This window comes from Scomber scombrus, chromosome 10, assembly GCF_963691925.1.
Source record: "Scomber scombrus chromosome 10, fScoSco1.1, whole genome shotgun sequence".
Taxonomy (NCBI): domain Eukaryota; kingdom Metazoa; phylum Chordata; class Actinopteri; order Scombriformes; family Scombridae; genus Scomber; species Scomber scombrus.
The window spans coordinates 9,723,392-9,750,891 of record NC_084979.1 but is presented as its reverse complement, the minus strand read 5'-3'; the positions used below and the strand labels follow the sequence as shown (position 1 = coordinate 9,750,891).

The 27,500-nt window shown below is 40.6% G+C and overlaps 1 protein-coding gene across 1 annotated transcript in view; it reads left to right on the top strand.

The window, feature by feature from the left end:
• The window catches only part of bsna (bassoon presynaptic cytomatrix protein a), a 105,222-nt gene that overhangs the window by 21,404 nt on the left and 56,318 nt on the right, over window positions 1-27,500 (top strand). The window contains exon 2 of the mRNA XM_062427534.1: window positions 9,598-11,124. Within this exon, the coding sequence (XP_062283518.1) occupies window positions 9,598-11,124 (1,527 nt within the window). The remainder of the gene's footprint in view (window positions 1-9,597; window positions 11,125-27,500) is intronic.

The following is a 27,500-nucleotide window of genomic DNA, read 5'->3' as shown; positions in this document are numbered from 1 at the left end:
CGTCTAATCTGTCAGTGTAATCTCATTCTGTCAAAGAAAGACTTGCATGACCCACCCTTTCAGCTTTGTAGTATGGTTTAGTTTTGATGCCATCAATCTATTTAGTCAGTTCAGAGAGGAAGGTTTATCCTCCTTTTAATGCCAGCTTAAGTCTTTATCAATCATATTTGTACTATAACTACCGAAAGTGATGCCAAAGGTGTATAGGTTGTATAGAATGGTTTCCTTTGTCAGAATTATTATTGTTTTTTGAATTCCTGAAGATACTCTACCTCAGGGTACATTTTCTTCTGAAATGGTTATTAGCTTGTGTTTCCAACAAGAATGTTTACATCTGTGTAGTCTTGGTACAACCTGGCAATTCACTACACCTTCATTTGACACTAAGTATTGCCCCTGTTCATCATACACATGTACTCATGTACTCTTCTTCACCTTTAGAGAAGAGTTTATGCTTTGTAGGATTGTAAATCATGCTACTGTTCTTGATATTAGATGTTCAATCACATGGATTATTCACATTTCACCTTCACTTACCTTTTTTGTTGCTTTTGACTTTAGTTTTGCATTTCAGTTGTTTCTTCTTGTCACCCTGATGTGAGATGAAGAGACAACCCACCTCATTCTGTGATAGTTACTTCTCTCAGTTTTGCTCCTGCCATCCATTTTTGATTAGGTTTATTTTGAGTGATTTAATCTCACTTATGGTAACAACTATTTTTGTTTCACAACATTTCAAAAATGCGTGTATAATTCAGTCCTTGATTGAGCGAAACACAAAGCTGGAGAACATGCGATGTGTGTAGATATTGGTGATGTAAGATCGATCTAATAAGCGGCAACACAGAGCTTTGCTCTCGCACGCGCTGCATTTATAGTCACTGTACGGTTTTTATTGACCTAACTGTGTTAAACTAACAAATCCCACCGCACGGGGTATGTTTGACCGGCGGTGGGGCACATCGCCGATGTGGTGTCCATCGGACCAACCCTAGTAGATTCAGTGTGCTTCATCATGGGAATATTTCCTGGAACGTTCCCTCTCTGTGTGGAATATTGATCAGTACATTAGTCTGCTGCCATGACTGTGAGCGACCAGACAAACTGTTCACTCACTGGAGTCACTCAGCATAAGAGCCTCCACTCAATGACTGAAAGTCAAGATAAATGGGGGACACACAATGAACACGTGTGTGCCCCCTTAAGACCTGCTCATGTTACATTTCATTTCATTTGTGCTCCCTTGCATACTGTATTCCTCATCCTTATTAACCTAATATTTATAGTCATTTTAATGCAGTACTGTCCTCTGTAAATTCTGCTTCTACTGGTACATTTTTAATGCTTTTGCACTTTCATTCCTACATTTCTACTTGATTTTGATTCATCTTCAGTCAGATCAACATTTACAAAACCAAAACAATGCTCTGCTTATGTGAGTTTTATCACAGGCATCATAAATGTTTTGTCTATCCCTGCTCGACTGCAGACCTTGAAAAGCGCAATTTGCAAGGAGCATGCTTTTTCTTGCTTATTCGAGATGTTCAATTAATTTGCAGACTCGCAATGTTATGTTTTTTTGTAGTTTCTTGTAGAATCAAAAGTTTCTCAGCAGGTTAAATTAAACTTACAAAAGGTGGTGAAGCGAGATGTCAATCACAGGCTGTGATGAGTCCTGAGGAGAGGTCCAATCACTTGAAATAAGTGAAAACACCTGTGTTAGTGGACCCTGGGTGTGGCTGGCTTGAATATGCATTGAATTAATCAGCATATTCACACACAGATTCAAATTCCCTTTTTTGCAATTTGTAACCTGCTACAGAATATAAAAATGGTTCCACAGATAAATTTGACTCAACCTTAAAAGCATCTGTTTCCCTCTCATCCCTTGTTCTCTCATTATCTAACAATCAGCATTCATCTCTCTTTTCTCCACTCCTATTGTATTTTTAGTCCCCCACCCCTCCTCCCCTCACCCTGAAAGGCTACACACTATATTGATAGACAGGTCTATTACTGTAAATGCTGTGTACATGCCCCTATGTGGAGGTGCATATGGATTCTGCAGGAGCATGTGGTGATGTGTAGTGCACCATATGCGGGTATTTGTGTGTGTCTGTACTTGCATAAAGTGTGTGTGTGTGTACAGTCCACGTGTTAATGTGAATGTAGCCTTTTCCCATGACAGGGAAAGCAAGCAGCCCAGACTAGACCTCAACACCGAACCGCAAACAGCTTCTAACGCCTGCAGCAGGCTTCATTTACTTTACATTACATATAACATTTCCAGCCACTCTGAGCCAATTACCTCTCGCGACAAGTTAGTTCAAGCTCACTTTGGTGTAATAAAGGCACCTGTAACTGTGCATGTTGTAGCAGACCTTCCGCTTCTGTCTATGCAGAGTGAGTGAAACTGCTCAATGAAAAATCTCAGCTACTGTATTTTCTTAATAGTAGTTCTACTCCTGTTGTGCTGTTGCTGTTTCTGCACCACTGTTTTTTTTAGCTTAAAAAGTGATGTTGAAAAAAATAGTTCCTATTTCAGTTTGTCACTTCTTGTACCCACATCTGATGCCTCAGTGTCAACACAGAGGGCTATATCAGAATAAACGGTAAGGCAATTTGATAATTCAATAAGAAGGTCGATATGGACGAATCCTCAAGTAATAGACAATTTTATTATGGCAAAAACCCTGACTGTGGACACATTTATATTATCTCATAGTATTTATCATCATATCCGTTTACAAGAAAAAAACCCTGATGCCAAATAGGAGTATGAAATAATAAGAGTAACTCCTCACCTGCCACCTATCATTAGACCCTCAGTTGGACTCAGACGTACCCACCCACCACCCTGACCTCCATACCCTTACCGACCGCCTCCTTACTAGACCACGGCACACAGGACATAAATTGTGAGGTACACATAGATATGTGGCTGAAATCAGTGTGTAAGGTCAAACTGCGGGTAACCATAAAGTGTGTAATCGCTTACACATAAAACCAGAGTGTTTCTTTCAGCCTCACTTCACAATACTGTACATGCTTCAGAATATAATACAAAGGTGCGATAATTTCACCTGCAGCTTGATGTATACACTAAACTATGAATGTGCAATACTCAGATGAAAGGAGGAACCACTGTAGGAGTGTTTGCATGTGTGAGGGTCCATTAAATCTATTGAGGTGCCCTTGAATGAGGCATTTATCATCGGAACGTTCCAGTGGAGCTGCCAGCAGTACGGGACTGTGGCTGGCTGCTTGGGATTGTGCAGCGGGACGGTGAAGCCAAAACAACTCCCTCTAAAAAAAAAAAAGAGAATATTTGAAAATGAAAAAAAAAATCTGAGTGTTATTGGGATGTGGTTTATAATCATTTCTTTTCCTGTGAGGTGAAATGTCTGGTGATGTCGCGAATCACACCTCTAGTTTGCTACATTAAAGCGGCTGTAACACCTGTTCGGTGCTGGTAGTGTTTGGAGATCTGTGACATGAATATTTTATGTTGACAGCTGGTTGTGTGTGTGTGTGTTCGTGAGCGTGTACTGTATGTGGAGGTGAGTGGGTTTATATCCAGGTCCAACTTTGACGATTAATTTCCCTCTGTGGATTAGTAAAGTCATCTATCTGTCTGTCTGTCTGTATGTCTGTCTGCCTGTCTGTCTGTCTGTCTGCCTAGAGCGGTGTCCTTTTTTTCAAAGGTTAGTGTGTGTGTGTGTGTGTGTGTGTGTGTGTGTGTGTGTGTGTGTGTGTGTGTGTGTGTGGTGTTATAGGGTGAGACAGTGAGTGTGTGTATGAATGACATAAAGCCACTGATCACAAGAGAAAGGGTAAAGATGTCAAATATTAACCACCTCTACAACAATATTGAACCGTGCCATCTGCAGCTATTGTCTTGATTAGCGAGCAGCAGATAAACCAATAGGGATATGCGGGATAACAAAAAGCAGGGGGCGAAAGAGGACCTCATAGATTTTCGTCTCCATGCTGTTTTAGCTCTTTGATTGGATCTTGATCCTCCCACCTCCTTCTCCTCTCTGCTCCTTTTTGTCTCCTCTCTCTGTGTCTCCAGGCTAATTAATGACAAATTAGATTATAGAGTCACAGCGAACTCTGCTCCGCGGAACTTCCACTGGCCCTCTCTCAGAAGTAGCTGCATGATATGGGCTAACTATTTTGACAGATATTGCAGCTGGCGTCACAGTTTCATCCATGTAATTGTTTTACTCACCCCTCTGCTAATCTGTAAAGCCAGCTGATATAACAGGGCAGCAGTTCCAGCTATAGGAAGTTCATTAAATCTTTAAAATTGGCTCTTTTTGTCTGGTTGCTGTGTTTAATGCTTTCAGTCTCTTCTTGATTTCATTGTATTGGGTATTGAAAAAAAACTTGAGCACTAACAAGCTCCTAAACATACTCACTACTGCTAAATGTTAATTCAGCTGGGAATTGTAGTGAGAGGATTTTCCTCACATCCTGAAAATTAAGTTTTTTATTCATTTTTTCTTAATGTCACGGCTTCATTTACTGAGTATAATGCAAATATATCTTACCAACTGAAATATCTGCATAAATGTGATTATCATCAAATGCATTTTCCTATCTCTGCATCTGTTCAAGCATTATTGTAACACCTGTGGACCTGGTGGAATATATCCAATTGAAGGTTGTTTTGTAGAGTGCAAGGGTGTGTGTGTGTGTGTGTGTGTGTGTGTGCGTGTGCGTGCGCTTGTGTGTGTGTGTCTGTGTCTGTGTCTGTGTGTTTTTTGTTTTTTTGGTGTGTTTATATGTGTAACCAGCACCCTACTTTTTACAAGCAGGTATCCTGGCACTCAGTCAGTGCTGTTCCATCTCCTGTGTTGTAATAAGGAGCTACATTTCTAGTCTGAATATATTCAATCATTACTTTTAAAACTGATTCTAATAATTTGTATTTGTAGCTTTGCGTGACACTTTGTATGGGAAGAAGATGGCTGTTCTCTTTCACAGACAAATATAATGTTTTATGCTGTTACAAAGTGTCTCAATCCTGCCTCAAACCAACAGACAACACCAGTTTCTTTTTCACATGACCACAATCCTCCCCTAACCAACAAGTCGTTTTAGTTGCCTTAAATGAATCACACCTTAACTATGGAGGTGGCTGATTAGTACATGTGATTCATATTCATTGTGGTAATATCAATCATTTTGGAAGGCACTGACAAACTTATGTTGTCATTAGATATGAGGATTTGTTTCTGTGCATTTATGGTACCAAATAGAATTTACCTCATTTTGTGGGTGTTACTATGTGCCTCATTCAATCTGAGTGCATTTACATATGAACTTCAATTATGGCATACCTTAAAATCCATTTATACAAAAAACAGGAAGAAAAAGGTTGAAATTTAGTTTTAATTTAAGAAATGAGTTGAGGGAACGTACTCTTTGGCGTACTAGTTTCCCTCTCCTTTACATTTCTTCCTGCACAGTCAGCAGGGTTGGAGACATTTACTCCTACAGTAGCTCCCACAGGCCTGAAAATTGCCTGAGCCTGGCTGAGACGCTGCATGCAAACTGAAATGTGAACCGTACACAAGACGGTCGTGACTGGGCTATCGCTTGTGGTGACGCCTGCACTCTGATGCTTTTGAGGTACATAAGACACCTGTCAAAGCTGTGTCGTGACTGGCTTATCAGTCATCAGTCTTTATCAGAGACTGTGGTTTTAAACATAGGGTTGGGACTCTTTAAGGGGCCTTTTGGCACTTTTACAGGGCCTGAAGATGGTGGTTGCTCATAAACAATGTTGAATGATGTCTGCTGCTTCAGTTACATGGCCCTGGTGTTGCACACGCTGGCTCACTGTTACACTTTCAAACAGACAGAGCCATTTTTAATGTTATTAGTAACATCTGTGCTTTTTCTACCACATGTCTAAATGTCTGCTGTGAAAACCAGTAAAGTCTTTTTTTTTGGAGAAACATGAGCTGCTTTATTGTAGCAAAGATAAAACAGAAGCCATATCCTACCACCAAGCAAAATATTGACTCTTTTTTTATATTTTGGGCTTAAAAGCAAGTTTCTTAACCTTTTAGCTCTACTCACTTGTAGCACTCCCCTCCTGCGTTAGTTATTGCATTAACCAGCAGTTGTTACATTTTCAGTTGCTACATGCTGCTTCCCCCCCAACTTTCTCTAGGAAAAGGTATTTTTCATCACAGTTAGACTCCTTGGTTAAAGGTTAAGTGAGAAATAACTGAATAAAAACCCTGTATCCAAGTTTGGCCTCATGCTGTAGCTCTGTGTAAGTGCACCTATTTATCATCTGATTGTATTATGTTATTGCAATGACCACACTTCCTGTTGCACTCTGTTTAGAAGTTATTTAGCTGCATTTAACTAATGTACATGCTGCACACTAAACAGTGAACTTTTAAACATCTGCCTAATTTGTGAGCTGTTTGTTGTGTCATTACCACCAGTTCCCTGTTAAAAAGGAATATTGGCCTTATACAATAAGCGAGACATTTAAAGTCAAACTCAGCCTGCCAATTTTGTTGTTAAGCCTGCACATTTACTGAGGAATCACACTCTAAATCTGAGCTGTGTGCCTCTTTCAATTAGCATGAATGCTCCAGTAAGCACCTGCAGTAAACAAAGGGCAAACAAAGCTGTGTCATGCACATAAAAACCTTGTGATAGGTAGGGATTAAACAAATGGAGATAGATACTACCATCAGATTTTTAGAGCAAAAATACATTATTTAAGTCTGAGGATTGGTTTTACAGTTAACACCCATGAGTAAGCATAACCAAAGATTGATCATCACTGCACAAACTGTACATTCAATTCAGTTGGAAAAAATACTATGAGGCAAACTATATGTGAAATAACATCAGGAACATGAAGCACACAGGTTAGCCCATCAGAATCTGCACTGTGGAATCTTGTAGCTGCATTAAATGATCAGTTTACCCAAAAAAGAAAAACAGTTTTATTACCTGCACAAGTGGAATCATGCATATAGTTTTATAGGTTTTATTTGTCTCAGATTTCTGCTGCCAATCCAATATAATGGATTTCAATGTCAACAGTATTCATTGGAACTCTTTTTCTAACCAAAGAAATAACCCCTATGAAACTGCTCACAGGCTATCCAGAGTAACGGGTACTTGAAAGGCAGGTTGCTGTTGAATCTTTAGAATATAATATATTTCTATTCTGACTCTGTGAACACCACAAATGAAAAGACTTCAGGCAGAAACTTTAGAGACTTATACCTCCAATTCTGCAAAAATGAAACTATTTGCATGACCTGATATCACAGGAGTTGAGTGACATTTATTTCTTTTCATAATTTATTGAACTGACTCTTTAACCCCGCCTCCCCCAAAAGAAAAAAACCCTTAGCTATGTGATCCTTCTTCATCTGTTAGGAACAGATGCTTAAATGCAAAAGATTGGCTGGTTTTGAAGCAGAAGTGGATATTCTATGCTGCTGTGCTGCTGATTAAGTTTGACATGATGAGAGCTGAAGAGCTGCCTGGATTAAAAAACTGCTGACTCCTTTCCCTCCGCTGTTCGCTCGCTCTCCATCTCCTCCTCACCCTTTCCCATCCCTCCATCTCTCGCTCCATCCTTCACTCCTTCAAGAGTCTCCTGTGATTTTTGGTTATGTAGCAGAGGGATAGACAGGGACTCATTAAAATCAGCCCCCCCCCCCCCTTTCCTCTTCTTCTCTATCTACCTCTCCTCATCTCCCTCTTGCCATCTTCATCAGATGTAATTATGGCAGCACAGTGTGGGAGGACCCTGCACAGCAAAATTATACTTTCAAATCTCCTTTCGCTTCGGCTATTAGAGGAACGAGACCTACTTTTTCCACCTGATCAGAGAGAGGAGAAAAAAAATGGGGGCAAAGACCGAAAACAAGAAAAATGGGAAGTAGTAGGAAAAAGCAGAGGGATGTAAAAACAGAGAGAATAGAAGCAGAGAGGAGAGGAAAAGAGCTACAAAGAGAATTTGTTAGGGAGGAAAGGAGGATGTCGGGCTGTACCAGTGGCTGTAGCCGCTGAGTTAACAGAACATGGGATCAGTAATGCTGTCAAGCTAGAAAATGCCAGACAGCAAAGCAGGCTGGGACAGAACAGAGGGAGGAACTGCTTAGTTAGGGTACGTGACTGATGCAGGCATTTCCCCCCCCCCCCCCTTTCCCCCTCCCTGTGCTTTCCACATCTTCCCTTCAAATGTAAGGAGCCACTTTGTCCTCGCAATAAAGGAGAAAATAGATGGGGGTTCAGCGGATGGTGGGAGGGGTGACACAGTACTGTATGTTTGCGCATTGCATTGTGGGAAGGAGAGGGGATGGGAGAAACGTGCAGAGATTTACTAGCTTTGCCCTGGTTGCAGAGGAGCTAAAATAGCTATTTATATGGTCGCTGGGTCGCAGAGGAGGATGCGAAGCTCCAGTAGGACAGACGGGGACGAGAGCATGTTGACACTGTTCAGAGAGGACCTGTGTGGCTTTTTTGCAGTCGGGAGATATTAGAGAGCCAAAGCAAGGTCCGGACACGAGGGGTGTATCAGCTCTCATCTGGAGGAAGAAGAGGAGGGAGAAGGACAGGAGAAGATGATGAGGAGGGGTGATGTTATTTATTTTATTTTTAGATGCAGAGTTGTTTTCGTATTCGTTTCATTTGACTGTGTGTGTGTGTGTGTCTGTCTGTTCTATGTCTGTATGTGTCTCACTTGTGTTGATATGTCTGTGTGTGTGCATATGTGTATACCCGTGTGGATTTATGTGTGTGTCTGCGAGGCATGTATTGTAATGCCTTTCACTCGGGTTGTGAGTTCGGCTCGGCAATCACTCAGCACAGCAGTCAATTTGTGGATGATTCAATCGTCTCTCTCCTTCTATTTCTGGTTGATTACAACTATTGTCTCTGCGCTTCTGTTTTCCACAGGAGCAAAGATGGACTGTATTCTATGTGTAGCCATCCAAATGCACTCTCTCTCTCTCGCTCTCTCTCATCTGCTGCTTTGAAGTTTGGATGAATGAATACAGTGTCCATGTGGTTTAGATGATAAGAGACACTGGCTCATCCTGTCTGAGTCAGCAATGATATTTAAAGAAATCAATAGCAATCAGCTCTGAAAGGGAAAATTAATGAATCATGGCGATGTTTAATATCTTTACTGCCCTCTATCTTTTGCAGAAACCCATTTATACTCTTTTGTATTCATTTCCTGTTGCATCTATCTTTCTTTTCCCTGGTTTAAGTGCAGTTGTGTGGTTGCTAATCTAACGTCACTACAGCAAACTTAAACCAGTCATGACCTCGTCACAGTCAGTACAAACATATTTTGCTACCAAGCATTGAATCCACAGAATTAATTTTAAATCCCAGTGGTGGATCAAAAGTTTCCAAAGATACAAAGTGTTTTAGTCTTGTTTGAACAAGCCGACACAGAATATGTATATGTGAATGTCAGACAGACCCAATAAAATGATGTTTTTCAACCTTAAAGACTTTTAAGGGGAAATGTTAGAGGAGAGGTAGCTTTTAAAGTTAAAATTAATGTCATACTTGTCTGTTTTCTGTTTGCAGGTCCAGGAATGGCTGTGTCTGAATTGTCAGATGCAGCGGGCTCTTGGCATTGATATGACCACGCCTCGCTCTAAGAGCCAACAGCAGATTCACTCTCCATCCCATCAAGCCAAACCCATCGTCCAGCCTCAGCAGCCTGCACCTCAGCCAAAACAGCCGACAGCAGCTCCACAGCCCAAATCTTTGGCGCAGAGTCAGTCCCCCCAGCGGCAGCAGCAGCAACAACAGCAGCATCCTCAGTCTCATCCCTACGGCCAGTCTCAACCCTACTCCCAGTCCCAGCCATACTCCCAGTCCCAGAAGTACCCCCAGTCCCAACCCCAGTCTTACCATCCATCCCAGCCAGGGCCTCAGACTCAGTCTCATCCCCAGTCTTACCCTCCATCCCAGCCAGGGCCTCAGACTCAGCCTCATCCCCAGTCTTACCCTCCATCCCAGCCAGGGCCTCAGACTCAGTCTCACCCCCAGTCTTACCCTCCATCCAAGCCAGGGCTTCAGACTCAGCCTCATACCTCCCCAGGCTTACAGAGACACCCAACCCCTGGTGGCCCCCAGGCTCAGATAGGGCCGTCTCAACAGGGGATGAGGTCCGACCCATACTCCCAGAGGGGTCAAGGAGCTCCAGTAGCTGTTGGAGGTGCTGCAGGAGGCCCCAACCAGCCTGGAGGTCCACGAATTCCCCACCCTGGCGCTGTGCCACTCCCTGGCTTGGCCAAAGCACCCTCCCAACCCGATTTGGGTCGTGGTTCTCCGATGCACCAGTCCATGGCACGGCACCATGACCAGACCAGAAGTGCCGGCTCCTCCCCAGCCCACAGGCCTCAGAGTCAGGCCCCGCCTCCTGCGCAGGATGGCCTGACCAAGCTATTTGGCTTCGGGGCATCCCTCCTCAATCAAGCTAGTACCCTAATCAATGTCGACCCTCTACCCACCGCCTCTACCCAACCCAGCCCGGCACGAGGCAAGGTGGTGTTTAGTAATGCAGCACCTGACAACAGGCAGCAGCAACAAGGGGCCCCGGCCACCAAACCATTCGGGATGGGGGGTCCTCATGCTCCAACTCAAATGGGTGGTCCTCATGCACCGAGCCAAATGGGAGGCCCCTATGCACCGAGCCAAATGGGGGGTCCTCATGCACCGGGCCAAATGGGGGGTCCTCATGCACCAGGCCATATGGTAGGTCCCCAATCAGGTGGTCCACATGCGCCAACCCATAAGCAACAGCAGCAGACCACGCCCCATCAACCAGGCATGCTGCAACAGCAGTCGCCCATACATCATCAAAGAGGGCCACAGCAAGGATACCAACAGCAGCAATCACCTGCACATCTGCAGAAAGCGCCGCAGAAGAAGGAGCCCATGGTAGCTCCTGTGCCAGAGCCTGTGAAGCCCAAAGTGAACTGTCCTCTTTGTAAAACAGAGCTCAACATCGGCAGCTCCGACCCACCCAACTATAACTCCTGTACGCAGTGTCACAGCCAAGTGTGCAACCTGTGTGGTTTCAACCCTACGCCACATCTGGTGGAGGTAAGAGGATTTTTACACATACATACATAACAGTGTTAACACAAAGTTTTGCACATTAATACACGTCTTTCATCATGTTTTCATACACTTGTATTTAAGAATAAGAACTGAACTCGCGTGCGCTGGCACACACACACACACACACACACACACACACACACACACACACACACACACACACACACACATTCACACACATACATACATGCACACTCATACACACTCATGTTCAGAGTCGTCTCCTTCCAGACAATTGAAACCATTCAGCAGCAGTCCATTCTTGAACCTCTTCCTCTTTACTGTGTGGATGCTGTTAGTCGTGAACCTCTCATGTTTGTCTTTATTCTGGAAGGAATTCACTCTATTTTCTATTTTCTTACTCTTAAATAGTCAGTGTTTACTACAATCTTTCTGTCTTCCTGTGATAGCCCTAAGTTGTCTTTTTGTCTTTGATCTCTATTTCCATCTAACTACCCTGCTACAACCCTGTCTATCCCTCACTTTAATCTATCCCCTTTCTACTGTTTGTAATTTTAAATACATGCTTATACATCACACAGCCAGGTACTTGGATCTATCTGAGCATTGAATCATTGGAATGTGTTTACCCTTGATAATTTCATTCTAATAGAAATTATTCCCGAGTGCAGTGATTAATTATGTTCAAATTTGAACTGATTACATATTAAGTACCGTGCTGACATTTTTTTGATAATATTAACCCTTTATTACATTCATTCCCTTTAAACTGTAGTATTTCTTACAAATGATCTTACTAAAATAATCTGGGTTATTACTCAGTAAGAAACATTGATTTACTTCCAAGATTTAAAGCACCATTTGATATTCATCTGTCAAATGATCTGCTACAATACAGTTTGAACGTTTTATGAGTATTAATTAAATGCCTCATGAACTTCAGTTCTGTTCTGTTCCATAAGTAAGAAAACCCCATTAAAAATCACAGAGACACTACTCAACAGTAGCAATAGTAATAAAAAAAAGATCTAATATCACTGAGTCGAGTTCAGACATATTAAGGAGAGATTACAGTTAATCAGTTATGATGATTTACAGTAAGTACCCACGCTGGTAAATTTTCATGGGAGCTGTATTGTATGTGCTCACAAAGTAATTGTTGTTTAATTTAAATAAAATGTTTAATTTTCTGATGGCTGGAGGGCTGGAGTGAATGCCAACTTGTAACTTTCTATTTCTACCAATTGCTTTGTCAGATAGATCGCTACATGCTAACAAGCTGTTTCCCAGCAAACATGCAAACAACTGACATCCATCAACTGGGAAAACAATATTAAGTTAATATTCCCAAAAAAGTTACAAAGAAAACGATCATCAACAAGCAGCTAAAATCTGTTTTGACACATGTAAATATTATTGATATATTGATCAAAAGTAATATTATTCCACCACAGATATATTTTAAATTAAAAACAGTAAAACACAAATATGTATTGTAAGTTTCAAAAGCCTCAAACTTTCATTTAATGGAAAAAAGCCTTGTTATTACGTATGTAAAGAAAATCCAAATAGGCTTCAGTTTTCTTTCATAAGATGTCAGGAAGGAGAGAGAAGGAAAGATGAAGGGTGAATCAAAGAGTCAAATATTCCGAGCTGAAAACACAATGAGCGGGAAATGGAGATAGATGATGGGAAGACAGCATAGAGAGAGTGGAAGGTTGAGAAAAGCCGAACAAACAGATGGAGGAGAGACAGAAAGACAAAGATAAAGAATGGAGACAAAGCACAGGCTCCATTCTTTATCTTTATTAAGGTGAAGAATGAGAGAGAATTAAGTTGTTTGTTTGTTTTTTAAAGAGAAGCAGAATCACAAAACACAGACATCCTTTTCAGTTATGCTTTCTTTCTTTACCTCAAAGTGATTCTGTTTGTGGTAAAATGAAAAGAGTGTAAAGGCCGACTGCAATCTCACCTCCCCTTTATCGTTCCAGACAGGAGGCTGAGAGGTGAAAAGAAGGAAGAGGGGAAGCAATAGAAAAATAAAGAAAGGAAGATAAATAAGTACAGGAAGTACGAAGTAAATAGGGAGGACATGAAGGGGGTATGTGAGGGAGAAAGCAGGGAAGATGTGAGTACTGTAGTAGTACTAAAGCACAAAAGAAAGTCATGATACAAGGAAAGAAATATATCAAGATGCAGGTAAGGATAAGAAGAAAGGAGCCATTAAAGGAATAAAAAAACTGAATGAAAAGGAAGGAAGGTTAATGTGTAAGGAAGAAAAGGATGCATGTCAGTCAGTCAGGCAGTTTGAGAATGACTTGTATTTACTCTGAGGCAGCAAAACAAGCATGACGCCTTCAGGGTCTTTGGGGAGTATGGTTGTTCATAGTACTGTTCTTTAATGTAGTGTCACTGCCTCAAGATAGACCTAGAGATAATGCACAGGGTTATATATAACTACTACTACTACTGTGTACTGGAGAGTGATAAACACACAAACACACACGGAGCTAACAGAAAGAATGGGTCGAAATGTTATTTAGACCGTGAGAAATCAAAGCCATTAAAGCTGCCATGCAGATCAAAAGAAGACGTGTGCACTGCGAGTTAAAGCCTGCAGGTCCGCCGAATAAGCAAATGAAAGAAAGAAAGAAAAGATACACAGAAGGAGGAGAGGTAAGGGAGAAATGTCAGAAAGATTAACATCCACCAGACAAAAGTCCACCCTTTCAGTTAATTAGAGAAGAGATAATGATTACACAGTGTATTTGTTAACTACCACTAGCTTGCCAAGCCAGTGAAAAATATGTTGAAGAGGCAAAACCGCACACCGGTTGAGGTGCTGTTCAGGACAGGACCATTAAGATGATGAAGTAGAATGGATAGATAGACATAGAGAAAGGAAACATGTTACAGATGCAAAAAGAGGAGAGGAAAACAAGAAAAAAGGGGGTGAGGGAAATTAAGAGAGAAAAGGTGTTAGAAAATGATAAAAAGGGAATTCTAATTAAATTAAGATGACGAAACATTCAGAGAAGCACAGAGACACATAAAAAGACAGTTAAAGTGAGAGGAAGGGTGAAAGGAGCGATGGAAACAGATGGTCTAAATACAGGGCTGAGAGGAAACCAGACATGTAGAGCTGTATCACGTGCAGCCTCCATTCCTGAGGGAAGACAGGCAGTAACGCACTTCCACACACAAAAGATTGTAGCAAGTAGGACAGTAGGGAAAAATGAAGGAAAAATAAGTGAGTAAAGCTGGGGAGGGAAAGATGATGCCGAAGGAAGGATGAGATTGCAGAGGAACAGTTTTTGTCGAGAACGTTTGATTGATAGAGGACGCTTAGGATTCATGTGTTCATCTGAACTCTGAAGGACTTCATTTTTAAGAGACTGAGATTGATTTTAAATTTCCCAGACTCGTAAAAAATATATTTTACTAGTCATTACTTATCTTTTCCATGCTGGTAGCATGGCATTAGCAATAGCAGTCTCAGTTTGTCTCTCCCTCCCTCCTTTTGTTCACCACTTTGATTTAGACTGAAATATCTGTAAATATTACACAGATTTCCATAGATTTTGCTACCTTCAGTGTCACGTCAAGTTTTCAAATGTGTCCAATACTTTGGTTTATGACCTAATGCTTGTAAATCTAATGTAATTCCCATCAATCTCAACTGTCCTGTGTTTAATGTTATAGCTGTTACAGCTAAATATTAAACATTAAAGGGGACATGTCATGTATGATGTCAGATGTTCATGGAAAACATGATCAAAGTTCCAAAATTTGAGGTAAATGCATGTAAACAAAAATACTCCCTGAAAGTCAAAAGCAAGGGCTTCAACTTGCTCTGAAAGTTCCGTTTCCAGTGTTTCCTCTATTTCCTCCTCATGATATCATCAGATTGTTCATGCATGCGCACAAATGACTGCCCTTTCTGCTGATTTCGGATCGGATTCAGACTCAAACATGTGCGGATGTATTTGAGAAGTTGAAAATGGCCTATTTCAAACAAAGGCTGAACTGAGGACTGCATAAAGAGTCAGTATAAGATAAATGAGGAAATTTTGAATTTTAACTATAACTCATGCAAATATATTCCAGTAGAGCCCCAAAATAAATATATGTAAATGGTACATCCTCTTTTAATTGGAGCATTAGCTCAACAACAGAATATTGGGCCCAATAAGTTCTACTTTTCATCATGAAATAAAGTTGTGTTGTGCTAAGTAAGGGGTGGGCATTGAGGTGGGGCGGGGAGATGAATCTCGTATTTTATATTATAAAAAAGTAATTATTAACATTTTATAAATGAGCATTATTCATATTTTCTATGGCCCCTCCCATTGACTAAGTAACAAACTGCTACACTCCCAATATCTAAAAGAAACAAAGTGAAGGCAATTAAGCAGCAATATGAATTTCCCTTAGTCATACTGTGCGTATAATTTAGTCCAACTGACAGTTGGGCACAAATTCAAATCAGCAGGAGCTTGTGACAAACCCACAGTCTTGAATCAGCACTGAGATGACAAAAAGAAGAAAAGCAAACACCACAGTAGTGCCCTAAAATGGCACCTGAGGAATTTATAGCGAAGCTCGCTCAACTGTTTGAAACCAGATGTCCCTTCAGCTGTCAAGACTGAATACAACCTTGTGCCTTGTACTGAAGCAGTGCAAATGAGCAGTGGTGTTTGAGAAAGACAAGAACACTGTGTGACAGAGAAACATGGAGGATAGCGCTCGCTTGATTTATCAATAATTCAGTGAAGGTTTTTTATATAAATAGCAGGAGAGATGAAATATGTAAGGGGTGGCAGTGTCTCCTGAAAGAGAAAAGTAAAAAGCCACTGGGTTTATCCTGCTCCCGCTGCCCTGTCTGCTTTTCTACTTAATCACTGGCGCCCAGCCCATTATTCCTTCCCTGTTGTAATAGGTAGACATATTTATTTTCTCTCTGCTTCAGTCTGCTAATTCTTTCTTCTCTCATTTGTTTCATGTCTTCCTTTTATATCTCCTATATAACCATAGAGATTTCTGCAATATCAAATAAAAAAAGCCCAGCGTCTGGTGATGCAAACAGCCTCCTCTTGATGGTCTGAATGATGACACACCATGACACACACACACACACACACACACACACACACACACACACACACAACACACAAACGCACACAATGTACAGCAGGTGCTAGTGAATGAATGAATGAGGCCATTTCTCTGTCCAGTTTGTCATTCAGGCTTTCACAGCTGTCATCACTGCTGTCGGAACAATTATTAGGATTACTGCACTCATTCCACCTGGATATGTGTCTAAGTGTGTATGTGTGTGTGTGTGTGTGTGTGTGTCTGTGTGTGTGTGTGTGTGTGTGTGTGTGTGTGTGTGTGTGTGTGTGTGTGTGTGTGTGTGTGTGTGTGTGTGTTTGTGTGTGTGAGTTTGCATTTGTGTTGGACCGCACATCTGAAGTCAACTGATTGGGGATTGTGACATTTAATCTGGAGATGTGTGTTTGTGCATGTGTGGTGTGTTTGCAAGAGCTGGGAAATAATTGGAATACTGGCATTTAGTCTGTCCAGGTCTGTATACAAGGTATGTGTGTATATGTGCATGTGTGTATGTATTGTCATGAGTATGGCATATGAAATTGCTTCCTCTCCTGAAATGAGACCAACGTTAATTATGGGTTCAGGCTCCTTGACGACACTTACCATAAAGTAAGCGACAATAGCTCATCTACAGTGGTAGTAGTGAGTGCAACACTAGCATGGCAGCCTTACAAGAATGAAAAAGAATCAGACAATATAAACAGGCCAAGAACACTGCTGCACACATCATAAATCAGCATACTGTACACAAGATCATAGCCAGTTTTCTACATGAAGCTCATTGTTTGCTGCTATATTTTATTGTAATGTCTTCTCACTCACACTCTCAAAGTCAGACACACAGCGCTGCCTCAGGCAAATGCCAAAAGGTTAATATGGGTAATTCAATGAGTTTCTGTGTGTGTGTGTTTTCAATTATATGTGTGTGTGTGTGCATGTGTGAGGAGTTCCCACAGAGCTGTTCATTTTGACAGTTACTGCCAGCACTATGTGGGTCATCAGGGCTAATGGAGTCAAGTTAGTTGTTTATTTTATGTAACACTGCTGCACTCTTCTTCTTGTGTCCCTTCACCTTTGTCCCTCGTGTAGCTGCTCCTCCGTTATCTTCACTCATTGTCTCCCCTGCTGTCTCATCCTCTGAGGGAAATTAAATGTAAGCATAACAATCTGTAAATTGATGAGCAGAGAGCAGACACCCGGCGAGGCACAAGCTAATGGAGCAGGGAAACAGCCAGGAGAACATTTTAACAGAAGAGACACAAGTTGCATAATGTTCCGAGAACAACGACGGACATTTTAGTCGACACTGAATAAATAAATGCCTTAAATGAGATCACACATTTTCTGCACAGGGCTTCCCGTTTAAATTAAAATACTTGATATATACATCCAAACAACTTGTAATACAAGCTCAGAGTATTACAAGTTCAGGCTATGTATGCTTATAGGCATTTACAAAGAAGTGTGTGTGCCTTTAAAGACGTATTTCATTGTAATTATTAGGTGACTCACATCTTATAGTGAGCTTTGTAATAACCACGTGTGAACATAATGTATGTAATCTTGGTTGGCATGTGTGTGTTTGTGTATGTGAGTGGGCGTATATGCACTGTGTGGAGTGTGTATGTGTGTGTGTGTGTGTGTGTGTGTGTGTGTGTGTGTGTGTGTGTGTCAGAACAATTTCTGCACTCTGTGCTGGTCAGCATCTGAAAATAGTAACAGAAAGGAGCAGATGTCACACAGTGCAACCACTGCTTCCTTCCCCCCTACGAGTGGGTCATAATTTACTTCTGTTTTATATTTTTTATATTATATATTGTTGCGTGATAAATCTAGATTAAATCTGGTTTGCAATCTATTTTTCCCATAGATGTGAAGATGAGTGTTGCTCCTTAAATCAAAGAAATGTAAATATTGCTCATGAATATTGATGTGTCATTTAAGGGAGATTAATTGTACTGTAATGTGCATTTTACCTGCACGTGGTCAAGGTTAAAAGATTACACCACAAGTTGCACAAAATATCAGTGCTCCAATAATATTGGTGCCATTAGAATCAGTATCGGCCTTCAAGAAGCCATATCAGCCAAAAGTTGCTGTCATGCACTAAAAAAGAGTTTGAGAGGTACCAGAAACGAGGAGAGAGGATTCAAGGGAAGGAAGTAAGGATGGAATGAGTCATGCTTCTCTATATAGAAAGAAATCCGAGCAAAAATAGAGGATGAGAGCAGCGGCAGGAATGACAGAGCTCCTAATGGACCGACGGTTCGCTCCTGCACTTCAGGACATCTCACTACAATTAATAATACAACAACTCTCCATCCTGTCCCTCCTCGTCCTCCTTTCCCTGCCTCTGTCCACCCGCCTCCTCTCCATCTGTTCCTTTCATCTTGTCCTCTGCCTCTCCTTTTTTTTCATCCTCTCTCTCCCCCACCCAGATTTTCCCAGATGGGATTCAAACTGGCAACTTTCTCGTCACTGTTCTTCTTTGAGTGTAAATACTGTATAGCCTTTCCTACTTCTCTACATCGTTCCTCCTTTTCCCTTTTTCTCCTCTCTGATCATCTTCCTTTGTTGTCTTTTGTTCTCAAAACTTTGCCGGAAACTAAATCTTTTTCAACTTCAGCCTCTCTTCCATTTATTGTTTTTGTTACTCCTCCCATTGCTCTTTCTCTCTCTTGACTTATTCAGCACACCAAACTCTGCTCACTTTTTAAAGAAGTCATACAATATGCATTTAGAAACCTGCAAGAGAAGTAACTTTTTCTGCATGCATGTGTTGGCTTTTTTTTCTTTTTTCTCAGCCAGTTGCTCTTCAAATTGTTCATACATATCATGATGCAGTCATTAAAAAACAACCATCTGCTTGTCTGAAATGTTTAAATTGTAAACTTCCCTCACTGAGGCACTGAGTGTGGGTTTCTGAAAGGCCCCGAACTTGCAAAGGTGGTAGTTGAATATATTCATGATGGGAAATCATGCTTCGAATCACTCACTCATTTCATTTGAGTTCTTTTTCACAGACCTTCAGAACATACACATACATCTGTTGTAGCTTGGTTACACTTGAGCCTCACAACATTCCTGCGTAATGCTATCAAAACCTCTTAAACCACTCGTAGACCTGTCATTTAAACACATCTTATGCTTTGTTTTGGTCCTAATCTTTTCAACTTTATTATAAATTCTAACTTTACTGTCAAAGTTTCTTGAATTTCAAAGAACAATATACCTTGATGTTTTCCATTTGATGTAATGATGCAGCAATTAAAAATACTGTATCAGTCGTCCATATATCTCCTGTTGTGGATGAGATCATCATATTACATTCTTCAAATGTAAAATTGGATGTTAAGAGCAAATAAATAAGACTTTCACTATTTCAAAGCAAAAAACACCTACAATACAACAAAGTTTGATAGCGGATCATAATATTCCAGCCCAGTGGTATTTCTTAAGTATTGTTATATCAGGAATACTTTTATTTATTTTTTAAATATATTTTTTCATGGATATACCTCTAAAATGAAGACACCATAATGTCCTTAGGGTTAACCTTTGATTACTATTTGAACTACTAATTTAAGCTGAAGTTTCTAAATCTATAAAATGTTACCAAATATACATCTAAAAGGTTCTTGACATTATACTAATGTACTTGACTCAATGAGAGATTAGACTGATTCAACGTGATCCCAAAATTAAGGACGCCTTTAATAATTTAATATAGGCACAGAAAAAAAAGTTTTAAACCCTAAGTAACCTGAATCTGTCAAGTCCATTAAATATGTTACATTGACTGTTTTACCTAACGCTGAGTCATGTCTCTTAAACCACAAGTGACTTTCTACTGTATACGCTTGACCTAAAGTATATGTAGACTTCAAACTCTAAAAGTACTCAGTGCTGTAATTTTTTTTTCTTTTGGAGTGACGTCTGTACCCAGCATCGCGTGCAAACTTGACTTCTCACAGTCGTTTCTTTAAATACCTGCAGATGACGTATACCGAGAGGATGTGCTTGGCTTATCTCACGAGGCAGGAGGGGCGGGTGTCATTTTAGGACGTTTGTGTCAGTGTGATGAGGCTGAAGACGGATGAAGACAGACCTGTTTCTCAATTACTGCGCGACAGAAACTTTATTGTTATTTTAATTTCCTGAAAATACTGTATGTGCAGAAAAATACTCACATTGTTACATTCCTCAACCTTCATTGTGATGTAAATCGAGTGCTCCCAGTCAGATGTTGTCTGGGGTCTTCTGAGGCTGCTTCATTAATGCACCCTCATGAATACCCTCTCTCTCACACACACACACACACACACACACACACAAACACACACACACACACACACACACACACACACACACCACACACACACACTCCAGTCTTTATTTCTGATGGAGTTGTGCTATGATCTTTTCCACCTCGCCTCACCTCATGTTGCTTCTCTGTCTGTCACTTCCTCCGATCACTCCTCCTCCTGCCCTGTCCTCTGGCCTCACCTCCATTCACTTGTCTTTTCTCGTCCCTCTCTTCCTCCTCTTAGTTCATCCCTCTGCATCTCATCTCTTTCATTCTTTTCCTTGTCATTCCTCGCTCCAAAGCTTTTCCTTCTCCTAAATTTGTCCACTCAAACTTAAGTGAACCGTTCCTCCCCAGATAGCCTATATGCTGCCCTCTCCTCTTTTCTCATCCCTTCCTCTCTCACTCATTTCACTCACTCATCACTCCCTTTCTATTTCCACCTTTGTCCATCTGTTTGTCCTCCCTCTTTAGTCAACCTCCACCCCTGCATATGTCTCCCCTCCCTCACCTGTCTCATCCTCTCATCTCTCCACCCCTTTTTCCTGCTTTGTATTCTCCTAGTTTTCTTCCTCGTTACTTTCCTGTCTTGTGCTGCTCATGTAATGTGGATGAGTTAGAGCTTCGTCTCTTTCACCTGTTTTCTCAGAGTCATCTCTCTTTTCCTCTCTGGTACTATTCTCTCTAACTGTTTGTATGAGCATAAAATGTCCTGCTGGAATCAAAGACCTTGCTATAAAACTCACACAAACACACACACACACACACACACACACACACACACACACACACACACACACACACACACACACACACACACACACACACACACACACACACACACACACACACCAAATCTCTTCAGTTCTGCCTCCCATAAACACCGGAGCCATAGATCAGAGGCAGACAGACAGTGGAGAGAGAGCATTAAATTGAGAGACCAAGGACAACACAGAGAGAGGAAAGTTAAGGGCACACTGCAGTATATGTTGCTTCTCACTGGACAGTAGTACTATCCTCAGTGAAGAAAATGTTTTACTTTTGTGGTTCACATTTTGCTCAGTACAGATCAAAATTCATACAAACTCAACTAACTTAGCAAAAGGCTTGCTAACTAACAATTAGCAGACTTACTAGCTTGGAAAGCTTTTATCCCCGCTTCATGTACAGAAATAACTCTTTGATGAATGAAATGATGAAACCCCAAAAACAAAATGGCATGGGACGATAAATGACCCAGCACAGAGAAAATAGAAAGAAATTCAGAGAGCTATGGTGACTGAGTAGGTTTTGCTAGCATGTTCTCAGCTGACTAGCATGTTAGTTGTTAGCTTGCTGGCAGCAGTAGTTCACCAACTAACTCCACGTGGTCACTACAGCACCAAGCTTTCAGAACCAAATATTTGGTGAAGATACACAGATAATGGTTGTGACACTAAGCTGCTCAACACATTTCAAAGACAATTTTCCCCTTTAATTGGTCACCTATCTGTATTTTCCAATATACTGCAAAGCTATTAAGTAATAGCTTAATCGGTGGTACCTTTTGTGATTGTAAATCAAGCCTTCAGCAGGCACTTTTCTAAAATCGTGTTTTATCTCTTAAGATATCAGTTGCCCTCTTTTCATTAGACTTATTTTCTTCAAATTGCATCAGATAACATTGCTAAGTACACAGATCGAACACTGTTATAAAAATCAATGAGCTAAACGTTGCAGACAAGAAACTAGACTCAAACATAACTCTTTGTATTAATGCCAACACAGTTATGTTTTACTAGATTTAAATATAGCCTAACAACAGTGTGTAGAAGTAAAGCCAATAAAATGGGATAAGAGATGAAATTATAAAATTTAAAGCACAGATCTAGAAGCATTGCTAAACAATTTTAGAGGCAGCAGCAAAGAGATATTACATGATCATGCTCCTGTCAGGTTAGATATACAGATGTGCAACGAGTAAGACAACTGCTGCAGGAGAAGAGGATGATAAGGAGGGCATAGAGTTTGTTCCTTCTTTAAAACCACAGAGGAGCAGCTGGGTATGTTTGCAAGGAAACATACTGTTCCAAAAAGTCTCCTGCTAAATATTTCAGGAGTACAGGTGAGAACACCCTCTATGAATAGTTTTAGATGAGTAGCAGGTTAAGATGCAATAATATTCTATCATAACCAGTAGGTATTTCCAAAGAGTGGAAACATGTTGTGTTGCTGCATTTTGAGGAATTGTAAATTCTTCGTCACTGGCAAACAGCAGCTTTTTTTATTCTTGCCTTAAAAAACTCTTTATGACAGTGAAAGACTGTCAGCATGTGCCTACTGTGTTGTATATGATGAAAAGAAGACTAGAATCCCTAAGAAGAGTATTTTCTTTTCTCATTTCTGTGTAACTCCCAATGTATGCGTGTGTATGTGTACAAGACTGCACTTTTTATGGTCAGGTGTGTTACTGTCCACCCTGCAGTCAGTGGTAATGGTGTTATTTTGAAGTGGAGGCTGTAAGGGAGGCAGAATGGCCCTCCTGGGGACCGTCGAGTGGCGCCTCCCTCGGAGAGTCTGAACATCACGCACGGGGGAGAACAATTTATGATCTCTCGAGGGCAGTAATGCACTTATGTGAAGACACTTTTGACATAATGTGTGAGGGAAAGGAGATAGAGCCACAAAGCAATATGTTCATCTTTGATACAAAAACAGACGGGCAGGGAATTTTCCCGTCGGGCCAGTCTTATGAGGAGCGGTCTTTTTTTTCCTAACCCCTAGCATTATATAGCCTATTCAATAGGTCAACTCAGCTGGAGCGACACAGCTGGTGCAATCCCCAATAGCAGGTAACAGTTGCGATTACAACTGAAGTTCAAAGTAAAAAGCACTCGATAAAAGTAACTAGCACTAGTTGGATAGAAAGAGAAAACTCGTACAGACAAGGTAAGCAAAAAAAAAAGAAAAAGTCTTTCATTCCGCAAAGTATGCTAAGAAAATTGATTTATTTCAGCAATCTGCAGGTGATGGTGAGGAAAGTGGCGAAGAGACAAAAACATCACAGAGTAGTGAGCAAGGAAGGTCGGTCTAAAATGGTCATCAATTTCAACATGTAAATGTGTTAATTGTCTTCTAGATTATACATCAATTCTTTTTCGCATTAAAACCTATAAGACATGTAATATTTGATAGTCAGCCCAGCAAAAAAAAAAAGTTTTGAGGATGTCTTTGCAGGGACCTATATGGAGACATGTGACGACCATCCAGTGCCACTGAACAATAGAGATAAAAGTAATTGAAATATAGATATGTTTGTGCTTCTTACTGACTTAATACAACTAATTACTGGTCATAATTTTGATAATAAAAGCAGGCCATTAAGTCCAATTAGTTGCCACATGATCATTACATTAATTCAACTTTTAATTTGTGCCTTCTGTACACACACACAGGGAGAAAAACCTCAGGAGAGACAAGTGAATGAAACAAAAAGAATTGTTTATTACACAGATAATATTGATTGATTAAGTGTTGTCAAAAGTCTTTGCTGCTTATACTCTACAGGGAGATTTTGTAATTGAAGGGACATCAGTCCTGAGCAGCTGCAAATAAACCCCCCACTGAGTCCAGACACGGGTGGCGGTGGTGACTGATGACTTCTGCTGAGACTGCTCAGGTTGATGTGGTTGATGAATCTGCAAAGACTGGGTGATGATGGGGAGCTGGTGGGGCGCGCATAACAGAACCATGAAAGCACTAAGGCAGAGAGAGGGAGAAAAGACATTTAAAAAGACAGACATATGACATATGATTGGCTCAAAATGAAGGTGGGTCACTGTGCTATTGGTTAGAGGTGAACAGCTGATATATCAACTGACACCCTGCTTAATGACAGCCAGGAAACCATGAGTGTGCATGCGTGAGAGATGAGAACGACAGATGGTTTGAGAAATAAAACTACAGACCTGAACTTCCACTAAAGCTCCATTAGTTTCATTGTTTTATATATTAACCTAACACAAACAATTCAAACTAACAGATTGGGCTTTTTTCCCCTTTTAATTAATAATTTGTTGATAGACAAGCATGTTGTGTGAGTTTTAAATTGGTATATCAAATTGGAGCCGCTTGACAGCAAATTCTCAGGCTGCTTTTTTGTTGGCAGTCCTCCCCTTGAAAACAGCAGATCTCGAGGGAGTGGAGGAGCTAGGTGTGTGTTGCCTGTGTGTTGGTCTGTGAGTTTTTGTGTGCAGTACCTTTTACGTTTTGTATTTTTCCTGTCCTACTTTCACAACTCTCTCCACCATGTTGGCTTTAAATGGGTCAGTGAAGAGAGCTGTTCCCTCCCTTGGGCTACACAGCTGATTAACAGCACCCCTCACACACACACACACACACAAACAAAAAGAGACTCCCACAGAACCGCAATGTGTGATTCCGCACAAGTCGAAACCCAAAGGTGTAGGCACGATACTGCTGAAGAGTAGAGGGGAATTCCCCCACTGGGGCGAACAGAGTGAAAGAACATAAAGTTGAAGCCGCTTGGAGCCACAATGGAGGACTATTTTTTCTTCTTTTAATGCCTGTAGGTTTAGAGCTGTGAACAATGATTAGGGGGGATATCTCTCCCCTGGTTAGAGATTTGAAAATGACACAACTAAAACCCGGCTTTCTGTCGATCCAAAACATAGGATTTGATTGATTTAAACCTGTAAGTATCGAGCCAGAATGCTTAATTAGGACAGAAAAAAGTAAGATTCACAAAATCTGCACCTGGAAATAACATTGACTTTAAATGAACATGACCATGTTAATGTGCTGTAAGGGTGCTGAGATCAACAGCTCATTTTTGTGCCAAGAGAAAATTAAAGTGACTTAAAGTGCTTTAACTGTCTCTGCTACTAAAAAGCCAAGTTTAAATCATAAGAATCATCCCCAGACTAATAGGACACAGTGTGTGACAGAAGCGTCCACACACACTTTTGGCCATTTTGAGCATCTCCAAGGTTATGCAGGTTATTTATGAGTGTATTCTCCCATTTACTACAAATTATGTATTTTAGCCGTACAACTAGCAACTTCATTTCAAATCAGGTTGTATTTTAAATGATTTTATGTATCTTTTCTGTCTAATAGCCCAGTTTTCCATTTCATTTTAATACATTAGAAAATCTTTCAGTAGAGTTTTGAGATTAACCTGAGCTGCTTTTGTTTGTGTGTCTTGTAGTTACTTTATTGTGAGGCAAATACATGTGCATGTGCTGTACAACTGCAGCAATAATTGAATGAATTGAATGGAGAAAAAACAGTGGTTGCTCCTTTAAAATCATCTCTAAAGCAAAAAAACATTACGTGTATAAGTTAAATGTAAAAATCTATAATTGTAAATATGTGGCTCTGGAACCAAAATGGCAGAATAGAAGAAGATACATCCTTTCTTAAAGTTACACACCTGTGTAACATCACCACTGACATGGAAAAATGTAGAAGAAGCTGATCTCCTCAGGCTCAGTTTGAAAGTCTTAAGCAGCTACTGAGCCCAAATAATGCTCGCCACACATCAAAACACAGAAGAAGAGGCGTAAATGGAGAACCAGAGCGGTGTTCAGATTCTCAACCTCTGTATAACAGCTTCACCAATTGCCAATGATAGAAAACAAGATGAGCACTGTTATATCAAGATGACGCCTGAGGGCACGGATGAGATGGAGTGTAAAAAAGAATACTATTACTGGAACAGAGTCCACTGCGGAGCCATAATGACAGATTCTCTTTGAGCAATATGCCGAGCAGAGTGTTGATCTTCTAAAGTCATTATGGCTGACTGGAGTGATAGTGTCTTAAAGTAACATGGAGTTTCTTATATTATGTTTGCCGAGTGTGACATACTGCTGCATTTCACAGCATGTAGTATCAAATATTGGCAATGTTATCATTTTATATATATATACTGTATATAAAAAATATTTATAATTATTTACAAGTCATTCAGTCCTTGAAAAAGTTTTGAACATCCTGCACAGGATTTTACTCAGAAATATACTCTAACTTGAAAGGGTTGTTGTTTGATTACGATAACCGTGTACGTATATGTTTAGTAATTCCATTTGTCTCTGCTTCAGAAAAAATATCCTGCCTTTAGTATGTGTCAGAGTATCTACATGAGCCAGAAGTCTATGTCATATGGTGGATGGGTGACTCACTCTCAAAGGGTGGAGGCACCTTGATAGCAGCAGGTGGGAAGTCGGGCATATAGCCTGAACTGTAGGTGTGTCATGCCAGCAAATTGGACAGAAAAGGAAGAAAAAAACAAAAAGAAATAATTTTTTATTTTCCAGGATCTCTGAACACAGCATATATTGCACAGGAGCCACACACAAGCTCTGACAGCATGAAACGTGGCAACCGCAGTATATGGACTGAAGTAAAAATAAAATGCTCTTCTTTTTTCTTTTTTTTTTTTTTTACGTCTTTCTACCACCACAACTCCTCTCTGCTTCTCTCCGGGGTTTGTGATGTTTTCATATCAAAGGCAAACACATTGATTTGTCTTTCTTTTACATGTTATCTCTCTGTCACACACCATTTTTTTAAGACTGCAAAATGGGTGACTCATGAGCTGAATTTTGTGTGCGTTTGTGTTAAACAGGGATCATACAGTGACACATGTAATGCTTTACATCATAAAAGGGAATCTGCTCTTTAAAGGAAATCCAGCACACACACAAACACACACACACACACACACACACACACACAACACACACACACACACACACACACACACACACACACACACATGTCAATGTGAGTCATGACTCACATTGACTATTGAGTGCAAAGGAGTGAATGACTCACTCGTCTCATCTCACTGTCTTTTTTTCTTTCTATACCTTTCTTTCATGGCACCAACTCTCTCATTTGTCGTGTCAAACCACCTTTTATACTCCAACAGAGTGTGTTTGTGTGTGTGTGTCTGTGTGTGTGTGTGTGTGTG